The sequence below is a fragment of the Equus quagga genome, chromosome 7, assembly GCF_021613505.1.
Source record: "Equus quagga isolate Etosha38 chromosome 7, UCLA_HA_Equagga_1.0, whole genome shotgun sequence".
Lineage (NCBI taxonomy): Eukaryota > Metazoa > Chordata > Mammalia > Perissodactyla > Equidae > Equus > Equus quagga.
In genome coordinates this window covers 37,135,463-37,154,534 of record NC_060273.1, presented here as the reverse complement: position 1 = coordinate 37,154,534, position 19,072 = coordinate 37,135,463, and the positions used below count along the sequence as shown (strand labels likewise).

General features: G+C 42.1%; 1 protein-coding gene across 6 annotated transcripts in view; it reads left to right on the top strand.

Moving 5' to 3' along the window:
• Positions 1–19,072, top strand: part of LOC124242827 (paired immunoglobulin-like type 2 receptor alpha) — a 37,688-nt gene that overhangs the window by 9,877 nt on the left and 8,739 nt on the right. For 3 of the 6 annotated variants that reach the window (XR_006889514.1, XR_006889513.1, XM_046668176.1), the window contains exons 3-5: positions 8,019–8,231; positions 11,608–11,638; positions 12,755–12,804. Coding sequence is in view for 3 of the 6 variants with exons in the window: in XM_046668176.1 (XP_046524132.1) it covers positions 8,019–8,231; positions 11,608–11,638; positions 12,755–12,804 (294 nt within the window). In the remaining 3 variants the exon portion in view is untranslated. Of the gene's footprint in view, positions 1–8,018; positions 8,232–11,607; positions 11,639–12,732; positions 12,805–13,231; positions 14,340–19,072 lie in introns of those variants that run through there. The other 3 variants (XM_046668177.1, XM_046668178.1, XR_006889515.1) reach the window with 3 other exon arrangements.

Genomic DNA, 19,072 nt, shown 5'->3' with positions numbered 1-19,072 from the left:
TATTTATGAGTGAGATCATACGGTGTTTGATTTTCTCCCTCTGCCTATATTCATTCAGCATAATGCCCTCAAGTTCCACCTATGTTGTCACAAATGGCCAGATTTCATCATTTCTTATTGCTGAGTAGTATTCCATTGTGTATAAATATGACATCTTCTTTATCCATTCATCCCTTGATGGGCCCCTAGGTTGCTTCCAAGTCTTGGCTATTGTGTATAATGCTGCAATGAACATAGGGGTGCGTGTATCTTTATGCCTTTGTGTTTTCAAGTTCTTTGGATAACTACCCAGCAGTGGGATAGCTGGATCATATGGTAGATCTATTCTTCATTTTCTGAGGATACTCCATACTGCTTTCCATAGTGGCTGCACCAGTTTGCACTCCCATCAGCAGTGTACAAGTGTTCCCTTCTCTCCACATCCTCTCCAACATTTGTTGTGTCCTGTGTTGTTATTATAGCCATTCTGACCGGAGTGAGGTGATACCTCATTGTAATTTTGATTTGCATTTCCCTGATAGGTAATGATGTTGAACATCTTTTCATATGCCTGTTGGCCATCCGTATATCTTCTTTGGAGAAATCTCTGTTCATATCTTTTGCCCATTTTTTAATTGGTTTGTTGGGTTTTTTGTTGTTGAGATGTGTGAGTTCTTTGTATATTTTGGATACTAACTCCTTATCTGATATATCGTTTGCAAATATCTTCTCCCATTTGTTAGGTTGTCTTTTCATTTTGTTGATGGTTTTCTTTGCTGCGCAGAAGCTTTTTAGTTCAATGTAGTTCCACTGATTCATTTTTATCTTTTGTTTCCATTGGCCGGTCAGACATGGTACTTGAAAATATGCTGCTAAGACCGATGTCAAAGAGCATACTGCTTATATTTTCTTCTAAAAGTTTCATGGTTTTGGGTCTTACATTCAAGTCTTTAATCCATTTTGAGTTGATTTTAGTGCATAGTGTAAGGGAATGGTCTACTTTCATTCTTTTGCATGTGGCTGTCCAGTTTTCCCAACACCATTTATTGAAGAGACTCTCCTTTCTCCATCGTATGCTCTTGGCTCTCTTGTGGAATATTAGCTGTCCATAAATGTGTGGGATTATTTCTGGACTCTCGATTCTGTTCCATTGATCTGTGTGTCTGTTTTTGTGCCAGTACCATGCTGTTTTGGTTGCTATGGCTTTGTAGTATATTTTGAAATCAGGGTGTGTGATACCTCCAGCTTTGTTCTTTTTTCTCAGGAATCCTTTGGCGTCCCAAACTGGTGCTCGGGGTCTTTTGTTGTTCTATATAAATTTTAGGATTCTTTGTTCTATTTCTGTGAAAAATGTTGTTGGAACTTTGATAGGGATTGTGTTGAATCTATGGATTGCTTTAGGAAGTATGGACATTTTAACAATGTTAATTCTGCCAATCTAAGAACATGGAATATCTTTCCATTTCTGTGTGTCTTCTTCAATTTCTTTCAAGAATATTTTATAGTTTTCAGGTTTTGGTTAAGTTTATTCCTAGATATTTTATTCTTTTTGTTGCAATTGTAAATGGGATTGCATTCTTAATTTCTTTTTCTGCTACTTCATTGTTAGTATATAGAAATGCAACCAATTTTTGCATGTTTATTTTGCATCCCACAATTTGATTGTATTCATTTATTGTTTCTAAAAGTCTTTTAGTGGATTCTTTAGGGTTTCCTATATATAAAATAATGTCATCTCCAAGGAGTGACAGTTTTGCTTCTTCTTTTTCAATGTGGATCCCTTTTATTGCTTTTTCTTGCCTGATTTCTCTGGCTAGGACTTCCAATACTATGTTAAATAAGAGTAGTGACAGTGGGCGTCCTTGTCTGGTTCCTCTTCTTAGAGGGATAGCTTTCAGTTTTTCTCCATTGAGAATGATGTTTGCTGTGGGTTTGTCATATATGGGCTTTATTATGTTGAGGTATTTTCCTTCTATACCCATTTTATTTAGAGTTTTTATCATAAATGGACGCTGTATCTTCTCAAATGCTTTCTCTGCACCTATTGAGATGATCATGTGATTTTTATTCTTCATTTTCTTAATGTAGTGTATCACATTGATAGATTTGCAGATATTGAACCATCCCTGCATCTCTGGAATGAAACCCACTTCATCATGATGTATGATGTTTTTAATGTATCGTTGTATTTGATTTGCTAGTATTTTCTTCAGGATTTTTGCATCAATGTTCATCAGTGATATTGGCCTGTAATTTTCTTTTTTTGTGTTGCCCTTGTCTGGTTTTGACATCAGGATAATGTTGGCTTCGTAGAATGAGTTAGGAAGCCTCCCCTCCTTTTCAATGTTTTGGAAGAGTTTGAGAAGGATAAGTATTAAGTCGTCTTTGAATGTTTGGTGGAATTCACCAGGGAAGCCATCTGGTCCTGGACTTCTAATTTTTGGGAGGTTTTTGATTGCTGTTTTGATCTCCTTACTGGTGATTTGTCTATTCAAATTCTCTACTTCTTCTTGGTCCAGTTTTGGAAGGTTGTATGTTTCTAAGAATTTATCCATTTCTCCTAGATTATCCAATTTGTTGGTATATAGCTTTTCATAGTATTCTCTTATTATATTTTGTATTTCTGAGGTGTCCATTGTAATCTCTCCTCTTTCATTTCTGATTTTATTGATTTGAGCCTTCTCTCTTTTTTTCTTGGTGAGTCTAGCTAAGGGTTTGTCAATTTTGTTTATCTTTTCAAACTCTTGGTTTCATTAATTTTTTCTGTTGTTTTTTAGTCTCTATTTCATTTATTTCTGCTCTGATTTTTATTATTTCCTTCCTTCTGCTGATTTGGCCTTTGTTTGTTCTTCTTTTTCCAGTACGTTTAGATGCACTTGTAGATTGTTTATTTGGGATTTTTCTTCTTTGTTGAGGTAGGCCTGAATTGCTATAAACTTCCCTCTTAGAACTGCTTTTGCTGTATCCCACAGATTTTGGCATGTCGTATTCTCATTTTCATTTGTCTCCAGGAATTTTTTGATTTCTCCCTTGATTTCTTCATTGACCCAATCATTGTTCAGTAGCATTTTGTTTAATCTCCAAATTTTTATGGCTTTTCTGGTTTTCTTCCTGTAGTTGATTTCTAGTTTCATACCTTTGTGGTCAGAAAAGATGCATGGTTTTATTTCAATCTTCTTATGTTTATTGAGATTTGTTTTGTGACCTAATATGTGATCAATCCTGGAGAATGTTCCATGTGCGTTTGAAAAATAATATGTATTCCGTGGTTTGGGGATGGAATGTTCTGTATATGTCTATTAAGTCCATCTGGTCTAATGTGTCCTTTAAGGCCAGTGTTTCCTTACTGATCTTCTGTTTGGATGATCTACCCATTGGTGTAAGTGGAGTGTTAAAGTCTCCTGCTATTATTGTGTTACTGTCTATTTCTCCTTTTATGTCTGTTAATAATTGATTTATATCTTTAAGTGTTCCTATGTTGGGTGCATAGATATTTACAAATGTTATATCTTCTTGCTGGATTGTTCCCTTTATCACCATGTAGTGCCAGTCTTTGTCTCCTGTTACAGTTTTTGTTTTAAGTCTATTTTGTCTGATATAAGTATTGCTACCCTCGCTTTCTTTTCTTTGCCATTTGTATGGAATATATTTTCCCATCCTTTCACTTTCAGTTTGAGAATGTCTTTAGGTCTGAAGTGTGTCTCTTGTATGCAGTGTATACATGGATCTTGTTTTTTATCCAATTGGCCACCCTATGGTATTTGGTTGGAGCATTTAGTCCATTGACGTTTATAGCAGCTATTGATAAATATGTATTTATTGCCATTTTGTTACTTTTTTTCTGAGTGTTTTAGTAGTTCTCCTCTGTTCCTTTCTTTTTCTCTTGCTCTCTTCCCTTGTGGTTTGATGGCTGTCTTTAGTAATATGTTTGATTTCTTTTGTCTTACTTTTTTGCTTACTTATTATAGGTTTCTGATTTGTGATTACCATGAGGATCCTATTTAATATTTTATGCATATAACAGTCTATATTGAGTTGATAGACTCTTTAGCTTGACCTCTAAGAGCGCTACTTTTTCACTCTCCTCCTGCCACACTTTATGTTTTTCAAATTATATATAGTCTCTTGTTTAGTGTGTGTCTATCCATTACCCTCTTATCATTGAAATAGGTGATTTTAGTACATTTGTCTTTTAACCTTCATATTATCTTCACAGGTAGTTGACCTGCTACCTTTACTATATTTTTACCTTTACAAGTGATTTTATTGCCTGGTTTTTGTGTTTTTTTTAAATAATTTTTTAATCTCTATTTGTGGTCATTGCTTTCCCACTTAAATAAGTCCCTTCAGCATTTCTTGTAGAACTGGTTTCTTGGTGATCAACTCCTTTAGTTTTTGCTTGTCTGGGATGCTCTTTATCTCTCCTTCAATTCTGAATGACAACCTTGATGGATAGAGTATTCTTGGCTGTAGGATAGAGTATTCTTGGCTGTAGGTTTTTTTGCTTTTAGCACTTTAAATATGTTGTGCCATTCTCTTCTCGCCTGTAGGGTTTTGGCTGAGAAGTCTGCTGATAGCCTTATGGGCTTTCCTTTGTATGTCACTTGTGGCCTTTCTCTTGCTACTTTTAGGATTATCTCTTTATCTTTAATTTTGGACATTTTAATTATAATATGTCTTGGTGTGGGCCTCTTCGGGCTTCTCTTGTTTGGAGCTCTCTGTGCTTCCTGTTCTTGGATGTCTGTTTCCTTCCTTAGGTTAGGAAAATTTTCATCTATTATTTCTTCAAATAAATTTTCTGCTCATTTGTCTCTCTCTTCTCCTTCTGGAACACCTATAATCCAAATGTTAGCATGCTTGATATTGTCCCAGAGTTCCCTTAGACTGTTCTCATTCTGTCTAATTCTTTTTTCTTTTTTCTGTTCAGCTTGTGTGATTTCTTCCAGTCTTTCATCTGGCTCACTGATCCATTCTTCTGCATCCTCTACTCTCCTATTGAGTCCCTTTAGTGAATTTTTCATTTCCAGTATTGCATGCTTCATTTCTGATTGGTTCTTTTTTATATTTTCTAGTTCTTTGCTGATGAGCTCACTGTGTTCATCCCGTCTTCTCGCAATATCTGTGACCCTCCTTATGATATTTTGTTTGAACTCTTTGTCTAGTAGGTCGCTTGTTTCTGTTTCATTTAGTCCTTTTTCTGGGGTTTTGTCCTGTTCCCTTGCTTGGAAAGTATTCCTTTGTCTCCTCATTATGCTTCTTTCTCTATGCTTATTTCTATGTATTAGGTGAGTCGGCTACATCTCCTGATCTTGGAGAAGTGGCCTTATGTATGAGATGCCTTATGAGGCCCAGAAGTGTGCTTGCCTCTCATCACCAGTCAAAATGATCTAGGAGTGACTCCTTTGTGGGCTACTTGCATCTTTCTGCTGTGGCAGGGTTTCTCTTACTTCAGGTGCCCAGGGAATCTAGTCTTTCCTTCCCTGGCCAACTGTTTGTAAATCCAGTTTGGGGAGCCTCAGCACCATTAGCTACAAAGTCTGTCAGCACATTCCTCTTTCAGTTTTCCTCTTAATTGGTTGCTAGGCTCAGGGGCTTACAGTTGTGATAGGCTTCAGGCCTACAAGGCTGTTGTCAGTTCTCTTAGGAGTGAGCTGAGTGCGGCTGGCCTCAGGCATGGGAGCACTCAGTTGTTTCAGGCTTTGGAAGGTGGGGCTTATCCTTTTTATGGCTATTTGTGAAGCACAGGTCTGCTGCTGCTGCTAAGCCTCACCCCCCACAGGACCACACACACCTGTCAACACAGTCTTGGTCTGTGTACACTTGCCAACTCTCTGGATTGTACCCTGATGCTGCACTGCAGAGGTCCCTGCCTCTCTACCAATGCCCCCCACAGTTCACCTGGTCCTCACACAGGCCCTGCCCCACAGAGGCAGACACATTCACCTGTCTGTAGAGGATCAAGGCACCCAGTCAATGCAGGCCAAAAAGTAACCTGAGGACTTGCTGTTGGGTGGGGCCGGTCCCTAGGGTGGGCTGCCTGCCCTGGATTAAATCTGTGCTCTACTGGGTGTGGCAGATCCCTGGGCTAACAGGCAAAGGGAAGAACCTCAATGGCGCCCACCTGGGGTCTGTGTCAGCACACCTGGACCAGCTCAGAACAATGGCCCCACCAATGTGTCAGTCTCTGGAGAGGTCCCTCCTCTCATCAAGATACCCCCAGAGCCCACCAGGTGAGTCTCATTTCACCAAAGGACTGTCAGCCTTCTCTCTGGTGATTTTAGTTTCCTGCAATGAGTGAGTTTGTGTGTGGGCCCTTTAAGACCCAGGTCTTTTCGGCTTTTGGCCGACAGCCTTTCTGAGGGTATCCTCGCTGCAGTTAATAGCCAGTGAAGCCAGACAGTAAGACCCTTGTCTCAGTTGGGCTGAGTCTGAAGGATGCTTATAGCAGTATCGGCCCCAGCTCCAGACCTCACTCCTCCAGGGAGGGCTACGTACCTTAGGGTGGCTCCTGCCTGGCCAGCTGAGATGCTCCACTGCTCCCAAAGGTGGCTTTTTCCCTCTCCAGCAGGAATTTCTGCCTCTTCTAGCTTAGTCAGGGCTGTCACTTGTTCTGGGGGTTCTTTTTTCCAGTTTTCAGTTTTCTCTCCAGACTAATTTTTCCAAAAATAGTTGTAACCTGGTTGTGTTCATGGGAGGAGGTGAGTTCAGAGTCTGCTTATGCTGCCATCTTAACGAGATCTCCTGTCAAATTTTTTATTGTTTCAGAAAATAATCCACTTCACAGAGGTCCTTAGACTTATCAACCTGTAACTGAGCACATGCTCAATCATGATTTCAATGGCCTCTTTCTTTCTCGTTAGGTTTGCAAGAGTCTTGTCAGTTTTTTTGTGTTTTTTCCCCTAAATAACCACTTCTTGCATTTATTATTCCTACCACTGTTCTACTTCCTAATAAATTTATTCCAACATAGGTTTTCATCACTGTCTAACTCTGAGTTTCCTTAGGGCTGGCTCCTCTCTGTTTTTGGTACATTTTCTCTGGAAATTGAAAATTTCACTTTTAATATTCTTTGCACCTAAAATAATGAGAGTGTTTACTACTGTGAAGTTAACTTTGAGTGTAGCTTTAGTTTTGTTTTGCTTTTAATATGCATTACTATCAGTTTTATTTTATCTGACATGTTACTATATTTTTTCTTTGATTATATTTTAATTTTTCAATTGAGGAATGGTATTGACATTTTTATTATTAATTTCTAGTAAGAGTGGACAGTGAATTCCATCCACACTGACCTGAAGGTAATATTGGAATTGGATCTTTTTTCTTTGGCTGAATATTTGGTCAATTTTTTAATGGTCCATTAAAAGAAGGTACAATCTTTTTCTTGGACTTAAATGTGAATTTAACCTTAAAAGCACATTCTATATACACCAGGTGCTTTGTAGATGTTTTTTCACATATTAAAACAACCATGTTTAAAGGACAAATACTGTTTGTTTCCACTTATACGTCATCTCTAGAGTAATCAAATTCAAAGACACAGAAGGTAGAATGGTGGTTTCCAGGGGCTGGAGGAAGAGGGAATGGTGAGTTAGTGTTTAATGGGGACAGAGTTTTCAGTTTGGGAAGATGAAAACACTCTGGAGATGGATGGTGGTAAGGGTTGCACAACAATGTGAATGTACAAAATGCCACTGAACTGTACACTTAAATATGGTTAAAATGGTACATTTTATGTTCTGTGTCTTTTACCACAATTTTAAAAATTTTTTTAATCCTGAGATTTAGCCATTTCATCCCGTGATGAAATGAGGTTCTGTGGTCACAACAGTGATTGGTGGGAGAGTCAGGATTTAAACTGCATGATCTGGACTCTAAGCCTTCAGCATTTCCCCTGTTACTCCCCTCCCTTGTGAGAGCTCCAGAGAGTTGCTCCCCACCCCCAACATTCCCCAAACTAGGGAACAAGATGTGACAGTTTCACCCAGATACTGCCACACCCCCAAGGGAGAATTTGCTTATATCTCATGTCTTTTCAGCTGTCAAGACAACCACCCTGGGCCCTACCACCACTGCTGCCACCACCACTGCCACCACGACCACAGTTGACTGCAGGGACTCAGGGGGCAAGAGGAACTCAGAGTCTCAGTCCCCGAGTCTGGAACCTGTGGTTGGGGTGGCACTGGCCAGTGCTGTGCTGAAAATCACAATTTTGGGACTGATGGTCTACCTCAGGTGGAAGAGAAGGAAAGGTAAGTGGTCCGGAGCCCCGCCCTCTCCCCTAGCTTCCCAGTTGGTGTTTCTCAGAACCCATCTGCATCAGAATGACCCCAGGTGCCCTTAAAAATGCAGATCCCTGCTGGGCTCGAGGTCAGAGGTCATGGGGGAGGATCTGAATCTGCATTTGTAACGGTCTCCTCAAGGGGAGTCTGTGCATGATCAAGTTTGGAGAACCACTGATCAAGACCAGCCCCTCTCCACAATCTGATCATTTTATGCTTCTTGTCTCTTGACTTAATCATTTCTCATCAGTCCTTACTCTTGGTTCACGGGGAGGGGAGGGTATGCCCTGGAAAGGTAAGGAGAGAGCTGAAGGCACAGGAAGTTGGCTCTGCTCAACAAGTATTGGTTGAGTGCCCATTTTCCAGGGCCTGGCTTATAACTGGAGATAGAAAAATAAATAAATCATAGGCCCTTCTTTCAAGGAACTCAGAAGGAGAAGAAGAAGGAGGTGTAAGCTTGTTCAAGGGCTAATTGCCTCAATTGGAAAGACCTATGCTAGATTGGGACAAAGGAGAGGTGATCAGGGAGGACTTCCCAGAGGAAGTGACACCTTCAAAAAGTCTCAAAGACTAAAAAGGCATTAGCCAGGCAAGTGGTGAGGGTTGGATAGAGGTCACTGTCCATCCAGGGGGAGGAAGCCATTCTGGGACCTATAAGTAGCTCAGTGCTGTGGAGCAGGCAGCAGCTGGAGGAGAGGACCTTGTAAATCATACCAAGAGCCTGTGGTCCAGAGGCAACGTGAAGCAGCAAAGTGGCAACCTCAGCTTCGCCTTACAGATACATCAGTCTGTGGTGGAGGGGCCGGAGGTGGGCCAGGCTGGGGTCAGTCTAATGCCCTGGCCGTGCAGATGGAGGGAATGGCCAGATCCTGGAAAAGTTTAAGAGGGGAAACCAGTAAGACTTGGTGATGGGCTTGATGTGGGGCAAGGGAGTGGAAATAAGTCCCTTGTTTTCAACGTGGGTGAATGAGGCTATGATGGAACCATCAAGTAAATTAGGAAACAAAAGAGGTCAAGACCATGTTTGGAGAGAACGAAGATTCTCTAGTTTGGGTACTTTGTGTTTGAGATACCTGTGTGGCATCTGAGTAGAGATGTCCATCAGAAATTTGGATGTATGCACTCACAGCCCACAGAGAGGACAGGGCTTGAGGCATTGATTATTTATACCCCAACACCCTCCAAAATGGATTTGAAATTACTTTAAAGAGAATTTGCAACAAGACTAGATTAGCCTTATCAGATACTAAAGCACAGAGGTGATGAGCATAGAATGTGGATATAATTATATATATATATATTACTAAACATATATGACTGCCTGCCGTCAATCCTGTCTGACACCCGGGGTGGGCACACCCTGGCACATGGTACTATTATCTTTGCCTCAACTTACTCATCAATAAAATGGGAATAATAATAGTACTTCACTGGAGGTTGTTATGATGATTGAACGTAACGCACTTGGAATAGATTCTGGCACAGAGTAAGCACTAGATGAGCATTAGCACTTATAATTACTAAGCTACAATAATTAAAATGACTTGACACTGTCATATTAATACACAGAAAAGCCAATGGAAGGGAAGAGGAAATCCCAAATACAGGCAGGATGTAAACAGGCCCAAATACATGCAGAATTTAGTAGGTTAAAAGGTAGCGTTTCCAATCAGTGCAGGAATATGGTTAATGTAATAAATGGTGTAGAGGTGGAACAATTGAGTAGCCATCTAAGAAAAAATGATCTCCCTACCTCATAATTTGCACCAAAACAAATTCCATTTATTTTGGAAATCAAAGAATCAGATGAGGAGAAAACTAACCCTAGTGCTAGAAGAAAGCATGTGAGACTATTTTATAACTGTGGAGTGGCGAAGACCATCGTAATTATGAGATAAAACCCACTAGCACCAGAGACCAGAAGTGATAGTGGCTTAAATGACCTTGAGTTAATTTTTTCCCTCATATAAAAGCATCTGGAGGCAGACAGCAGAGGCCACTGTCCCTAGGCACTCAGGCTCCTATGTTTCTGCTCACTGTCCTGGATACTGGCTTCTATCCTGAAGGTTGCCTCATGGTCCAAGACGGCTGCGAGGACTCCAGCCCATTATTTCTGAATCCAGGCAGGAAGCAGGAGAAAGGATGAAAGGATAAAAAGCGTATGCCCCAGCTGTCTGTCCTCCTTTTAAAGAGCCTTCCTGAAAGTCCTACCCACGACTTCCCCTGACATTTTATTGGCTAAAATTTAGTCACACATCCCACATCTATCTGTAGGGGAGCACACTGCCACTACAAATAAAATCCAGATTCTGTAATTGAGTAGGAAGTGAATGGATATTGGGGAAGCAAATAGCATTCTCTGCCATGGGACACATCCAGGATGGGAGATTTGTCAGCTGGGTGTGGCCCAAGGACAGGGAACACAGGAGGCCAAGGAGCTAGTGAGAGCATGACGGAGAGTGCAGGGCTCAGGAGGGAGCTTGGATAACCTGGAAGAGAGTGGATTATCAAGGGACAAGAGCTCAGTGAGGTCAAAGCACAGGTATAGCAGAGAGAGAGAGCTGGAAGGAAAGAAAGTTGTAGCATGAAAATGATACCAGCACTTAATATTTAGAGTTCTCAGTGCCAATAAATGAAAAATAAAAGTGCAGGGAATGGCTGAGTGGAGTGGAGTTCACTGGAGTGTGTTCACAGGGTTGTCACCATGCATGATGAGACCTCCAAGATGGTGATGGGTGGTGGAGAGGAGGTCTGTGGACCAGGGGCCCATTCCCTGGGAAATACTGCAGACAGACTTGAGGAGGATGTGGGGGGAGAGGGCACGGGGAGACAGCAGAGGGTCAGTGGAAGATGATGGAGAGGAACGGGCTGCAGTGCAAACACGGATTCCAGTCATGAGGTTCACAAGGTGGCAGAGAAAAACAGCCACAACCCAGAAGGAAAGCACAAGAAGCTGGTTTGTCAGGGCAGGAGTGAGGGGTGCCTGTGACAAGAGGAGGGAAGGAGCGGCCTGGGGGGGCCAGGGTTCAGCAGTGGAAGGAGCAGACTGGGGAATGCAGGGGAGTCCAAGGAAGGGAGAAAGAAACAGAGGGAACGGTTGGGAGAGAGGGCAAGGCAAAGGGGGCGCATGGTGCAGAGAAGAGCTGCTCTCCTCATGTGGTGCTGGGGACAATGGTAGAACAGGTGTGGGTACGGAGTCCCAGGCCCTTCCCAGGGGGGTTTCGGCAGAGCTGCTCGCTGCTACGGTCTCTCCAAGGATGGTCTCAGAGTAGGATGGAGCAGAGAAGGCAGGAGGAGAGATGCCGTCTGTGGATGGCACACTAACACCCCATTTATCCCCCTACAGGTCTGCGGACTAAAGCCAGAACCCCAGCCAGGTGAGTGCTTGTTCTCCAAGGTGGGGCAGGGTGGGCAGGGGGCGCTGGTTTGGGGAACAGGGAGTTTCCTATGAGAACAGCAGGAGTGAGCCTTTCACAGCTGCTCCCATCCTGACTCTCCAGTCTGAATCCTCAGGTGTCCCCAACAGGCCAGGCCCTTCACTTCCTGAGGCTCTGTCTCCTAAAGAAAACAAAAAACAAAAACGAAACCCTGAGAACAGTGGACCGAAGGGTCCAGCACTTTCTCTGACTCTTTCCCAGAATGGCAGAATGCTTCCCCCTCATCCTTCTCTGGTGCCCCCTTTCCTCCACCTTTCGTCCCCATTTCTGTTTGTCCTTCTGTGCCTCCTGGTTTCTCTCCATCTTGAACACCATGCTTCCCAAACACCTCCACCTCTTCCACGTTCTTCCTCTTTCTGCTCGTCATCCAGTCTGTCCTTTCCCTGTGACCTGGGTGAAGGGCCACAGATCCTCTGCCTCCAGCTCCTCCACTGCTGTCTTTTCTCAGAGCAGCTTCCCTCCTCAGCTCCCAGCCTCGCCTCCTCTCCTCTCGCCGGGCTCCCCTTCCTTTCTCAGCCCTGGTCCTTCACACCCTCCAACCTCCTCCTCTTCTCCATCCTCTGTTCCCATTCCCACATTCTCCCTTCACACAGACCTCTCCCTCCTTCCTCTCCCTCCCCTAATCTTGCCACTTGCCTTCCTTGGGTCCCCCCCACCCCCCACTCCATGGCATCTCCTCCCAGGACTAGGGCCTGAGCACCCACCCAGAGGACCTGTGATTAGCTTTGCTGCTTTTCATGCTGTAGATTTTAAGGAGGCAGTGCCAGCAGAGAGGACAGGAGCTCAGCCTGATGATTTCTCCTCTCTGCCCCCTTCAATAAAAGCCACGTCACTAGAACAATCTGCCTTCAGTGCACACTCAGTGACCTCTGCTGGGCTACACTGCAAATTGCTTCTCAGTCCTCTTCCCGGCAGCCTCCTTCTGACCCTACACCACTGCATTCATCTTCTGAGCCTCTCCAGGCAGGTCGCAGAGCCCCCCACAAAGAGAACCGCCAGATGCGGGTTTTAACTCCTTCCTGCCCTGCCTCTAGGCACCCTCCTGTTCCCATGCAGGGGATCCTTCCAGAACACTGAGGAGAAGTACGAGAATATTGGGAATACAGGTAAGTCCTACCACCATCACTCCCCACTGTCCACCACAGTCTTCCTTCTTCCCCACACACTCCCTACCCACACAGGTGCCCCAGTATTTTCCTCTTTCCTCACCCACCATCCCACACGACTCTGATCCTGACGTAGCAGATAACCTCAGTACTGGAGCCCCCTGCCCATTTCTCTACCCTGGATGCCTTGCCACCTGACCCCAGCAGATCTTAATTTGTTCCCAGCACAATATACAGGCCCCAAGCTAGACCAAAGATAAGCGGCTCAGACTAGGGCCAGAAAGAATTAGAGGGAAGCTTGAAGAAGGTGGGGTGGAAGGAATAGAGGGATGTGGTATCAGCAGGGCACTCAGGTGTGGGATCGCTGCTCTAAGATGGGGACAGCTCCCCACTTCACTGACCAACCCCCTTCTCTTTCACTGCCCAGGATGACATCATCCTCTACGCCTCCCTTGCCCTCTCCAGCTAGACCTCACCAGCAGCACCTCCCTGCCCCCCTCCCAATGGGAGCCCCCAGGAAGAGACCCTATACTCTACCTTGAAGGTCTAAGGAGTGGACTGAGTGACCAGCTCCTTAGAGTAAGCTCTGCAGAGGGTCTCAGCTTCCAAAAATAACCCTGGCCACACACACGACTCAGAAGCCAGCAGGTATTGAAGGCCACCAGGGACCTGAGACAGAGCCATCTGCTCCAGTTCCCTCTTCAACTTCCTAGCCTTACCCACCAAAATAAAAGTACCCAGAGAATTTGCCTGAATGCATCTAAGGAGAAAACTGACATCCCCTTCACCTTCTGTCCTTCTCGCCAACAATGAATTCTAATCAATAGCTCACAGCCAAGATCCCTCCTCCAGTACTTTTGTTCAGTGACCGCCTCAGGCCAGGGAACAATAACCCCCAAAATCCCCTGTAGCCAGCCTGGAACTCAAAGACTGCCCCGAGTCGAACCATTCTCCTTCCCTAAGGAAAATAAGTAGCAGGTATCGTGTAAGTGCTTCACAAGCATCACTTCATTTAAACATCATCAACGACCCTATCTGGTATTAGATGTACTCACTTGAGGCATGAAAACAAGAACCAGAATGGCCACAGTGCTTTTCCTAAGGCCACATAGCTAGTAGGTGACTGAGCCAAGATTTGAACCCAGTCTCGATGTCCTTCTCCCAGGACTCAGGGGTCACTGCCTTCCCAGCTTCCTATACTGAGCAGGCCTCCCCCAAGGAACAATGATGTGACATGGTGACATGGAGGAGGAGGGAGCGAAGCCAAAAGGAAGCACCTGGTTAGAGATGAACCAAACCAATTAAAACAATAACCCGTTTTATTAACACATAAACTGCACAACTCCAAATTTAGCCAATTAACCTTGGGGCCAATGAACAGCCCAGCACTTATCAGCTTCTCAGGGAGCATCTGAGAGGCTGTCCCTCCTGCTCCCAGGGAAGGAGGGTGAGACAGCAGGAAGGAGAAAAGAGCGCACAACTATTCCTCAAAGAAGACCGTGGTGAACTCCTCTGCGTTGTCTCTATGCGGCAGCTCCTCCTTCTGCTCCGGCTCTTTTCCAACATCTTCCGTGAGTTGGTCCAGGTCCAGATCACTGGAGGCTTCATCGTCAGGGAGGAAATTTCCAGCCTCCTGACGTGGTGGCTCCTGAGGTCCAGGCCCTTCTGTCCACACCGCAGGACAGGCCCTGCAATGAGCTGGTGGGGTCCGGCCCTTTGGCACCATTCTAGCTTCTTTTTCCTCCAAGAAGCTGGTTACCAAGGCCTTGCTTTCAGGAGTTCTAATTTTTTTCTTTCTTAATGAAAAAGTGATGAAACTGAGATTCCTGATAGATTATCTGTTCTTACCTTTTAGAAGGCATGCTCCTTAATTTCTACTTCCAAAAAAGTTTCTGGAAAAGATGACCTTTCTCAGTAGAAAGAATATGGCCTTTGGAGGGAGAAAGATTTGGATTCAAGCTATGGGTCGGCCATATGCTAGACATGGGTCTTAAGCCAATTTTACACCATTTGAGCTTCAGTCTCCTTATCTTTAAAATGGCTCTAGTTATAGAGATTTTGAAAGAATTAAAGGGAACAAGCATGGAAGTCTTTGTCTACCAGCCCACGGCAACACTCCATAAATTTTAGCTCCTACCTCCTTAACATTCTCCTGTCTCTAGATCAAATCAAATCAGTAACCATTATGTTTCCATTGTGTGTACTGTGTTTATATAAAATGTTCAATGAAAACCCGAAAAAGCAGAAAAGGAGTAGAAGACAAAAACAGGAACAAAGAACAAGGGCAACAAATAGAAAATAATAATGAATATTATAGATATTAATCCAACTATATGAATAATTACTTTGACTGTTGGTGGTCTAAATGCATCAATTAAAACACAGAGATTTCAGATCGGATCAAAAACCATAGCCCAACTACATATTGTCTGCAAGAAACCCACTTTAAACATAAAGACATATAGATTAAAAGTAAATGGATGGAGGAAAATATACCATACCAACACTAATCAAAAGAAGGCAGGAATAGGTATATTAACTTCAGACAAAGAAGACTTCAAAGTAAGAAAGTTATCAGGGGTCAAGAAGGCCATTACATAATGCTAAAGGAGTCAATTCTCCAAGAAGACACAGCAGTTCTTAACGTGTATGCACCTAACAACAGAGTGTCAAACTACATGAGGCAAAAGCTGATAGATCTGCAAGAAGAAATAGCTGAATCCACTATCACAGTTGGAGACTTCAACACCCCTCTCTCAGAAATAGACAGATCCAGCTGGCAGAAAATCAGTAAGGACATAGTTGAACTCAACAACATCAATCAACTGGATATAATAGACATCTATAGACTACTTCATCCAACAACAATGGAATACACATTTTTCTTAAGCTCACATGGAACATTCACCAAGACAAACCATATTATAGGCTTCTAAACATACTTCAACAAATTTAAAAGTACAGAAATCATACAATGTCTGCTCTCAGACCACAATGGAATTAAACTGGAAGTCAATAATAGAAAGATAACTGGAAAATTCCAAAATACGTGATGATTAAACAGTATACTTCTAAATGACACATAGGTCAAAGAAGAAATCACAAGAGAAGTTTGGAAATATTTTGAACTAAATGAAAATGAAAACACAACATATCAAAATTGTGAGATGCAGCAGAAGCAGTGCTTAGAGGAAAATTTATAGCATGGAATGCACTTATTAGAAAGGAAGAAAGAGGGGCTGGCCCCACAGCCGAGTGGCTAAGTTGGCACGCTCCGCTGCAGGCGGCCCAGTGTTTCGTTGGTTCGAATACTGGGCGCGGACATGGCACTGCTCATCAAACCACGCTGAGGCAGCATCCCACATGTCACAACTAAAAGGGCCCACAATGAAGAATATACAACTATGTACTGGGAGGCTTTGGGGAAAAAAAGGAAAAAAATGAAATCTTTAAAAAAAAAAAAGGAAGAAAGATATAATATCAATAATCCAAGTTTCAATCTTAGGAAACTAGAAAAAGAAGAGCAAATTAAATTCAAAGCAAGCAGAAGAAAAGAACTAATAAGAATTAGAGCAGAAATCAATGAAACTAAAAACAGGAAATCAATAGAGCTAATTAACAAAACAAAAAGCTAATTCTTTGAAAAGATCAATAAAATCAACAAACCTCTAGCCAGTCTAACTAAGAAAAGAAGAGAGGGGAGACAGATTACAAACATCAGGAATAAAAGAGGGGATATCACTACAGATCACATGGACATTAAAAGGATAATAAAGGAATATTAGGAAAAAGTCTATGCCCACAAATTTGATAATCTAGACAAAATGGACCAACTCCTTGAAAGGCACAATCTGCTAAAACTCACACAACAAGAAAGAGACAATCTGAGTAGGCCTATATCCATTAAAGATATTGAATCAATAATTAATAACCTTCCAAAACAGAAATTACCAAGCTCAGATGGGTTCACTGGTGAATTCTACCAAACATTTAAGGAAAAAATTATACCAATTCTCTGCAATCTCTTTCAGAGGCTAGAAGCAGAGAAAATACTTCCTAACTCAAACTATGAGGCCAGCATTACCTTAATATCAAAACCTGACAAACACATTACAAGAAGAAAAAAAAAACAGATTGTGGGGCTGGCCCGGTGACACGGTGGTTAAGTTCACACGTTCCGCTTTGGTGGCCTGGGGTTCACCAGTTCAGATCCTGGGTGCGGATATGGCACCACTTGGCAAGCCATGTTGTGGTAGGTGTCCCACATATAAAGTACAGGAAGATGGGCACGGATGTCAGCTCAGGGCCAGTCTTCCTCAGCAAAAAAGAGGAGGATTGGCAGCAGATGTTAGTTCAGGGCTAATCTTCCTGAAAAAAATAAAAAACAGATTGTATCTCTCATGAACAGTGATGTACAAATCCTCAAAAAATATTAGAAAATTAAATCCAACAATGTACAAAAAAAAATTGTACACCATGTACAAGTAGAAGTTATCTAAGGCATGCAAGTCTGGTTTGCTTTTGAAAATCAATGTAATGCATAATATCAACAGACTAAAAATGAAAAATCACATGATCATATCAATAGGTGCAGAAAAAGCATTTGACCAAGCCTACACCCATTCATGATAAAAAAAAAAAAAAAACCTCTCAGTAAACTAGGAATAGAATGGAACTTTCTCAACTTGATGAAGACTATCTACAAAAAACCTACAGCTAACATCATACTTAATGGAGAGAAACTCAAACCTTTCCCACTAAGATCAGGTACAAGGCAAGGATGTCACCTCTCACCACTCTTTTTCAACATTGTACTGGAAGTCCTTGATAATGCAATAAAACAAGAAAAGGAAATAAAATGTCTACAGATTGGGGAGGATTTCATAAAACTGTCTGTTTGAAGATGATGTGATTGTCCATGTAGAAAAATTGAAAGACTTGACAAAAAAGAATCTCCTGGAACTAATAAATGATTATACCAAGGTTGCAAGAGACAAAGTTATTACATAAAAGTTAATTTCTTTCCTATATACCAACAAGGAACAAGTGGAATTTGAAATTAAAAACACAATACCATTGACATTAGCACCCCCAAAAATGAAATACTTAAGTATAAAACCAACAAAAGGTATACAACATCTATATGAGGAAGATTACAAAACTCTGATGATTGAAATCAAATAAGAACTAAAGAAATGGAGAGGTAATTCATGTTCCTGGATAAGAAGACTCAAGATCACCAAGATGTCAGTTCTTACCAACTTGATCTATAGGTTCAATGCAATCCCAATAAAAATTCCAGCAAGTTATTTTATGAACATTGACAAACTTAATCTAAAGTTTACATAGAGAAGCAAAAGACCCAGAGTAGCCGACACAATATTGAAGTACAAAGTTTGAGGACTGACCCTAGCCAACGTCAAGACTTACAACAAAGCTACAGTAATCAAGATGGTGTGGTATTGATGAAAGAATAGACAAGTAGATCATTGGAACAGAATGGAGAGCCCAGAAATAGATCCCCATAAATATAGTCAACTGATCTTTGACAAAGGAACAAAGGGAATATAATGGAGCAAAGATAGTCTCTTCAACAAATGGTCCTAGCAAGGACAACAGGATGGTCACATGCAAAAAAAAAAAAAATGAATCTAGAACACAGACCTTACATTCTTCACAATAATTAACTCAAAATGGATCATAGATCTAAATGTAAAATTCCTAGAAGATAACATAGCAGAAAACCTAAATTATCTTGTATGGGATGACTTTTTAGTTCTTTTTCTTTCTCCCCAAGGCCCAGTACATAGTTGTATATCCTAGTTGTAAGTTCTTCTAGTTCTTCTATGTAGGACACCACCACAGCATAGCTTGATGAGCAGTGTGTACATTTGCACCCAGGATCTGAACTGGCGAACCCCAGGCTGTCAAAGTGGAGTGCATGAACTTAACCACTGTGCAACCAGGCCAGCCCCTGGTGATATCTTTTTAGATAAAACACCAATGAAATACATGCAACACCAATGATCCATGAAGTAAATAATTAATAAGCTGGACTTCATTAAAATTAAAAACTTCTACTCTGCAAAAGACAACATCAAAAGAATTAGAAGACAAGTCACAGACTGGGAGACAGTATTTGCAAAAGACACAACCAGTAAAGCGCCTGTTACCCCAAATACACAAACAACTCTTAAAACTCAACAATAAGAAAACAATCCAATTTAAAAATGGGCCAAATACTTTAACAGACACCTCACCAAAAAAT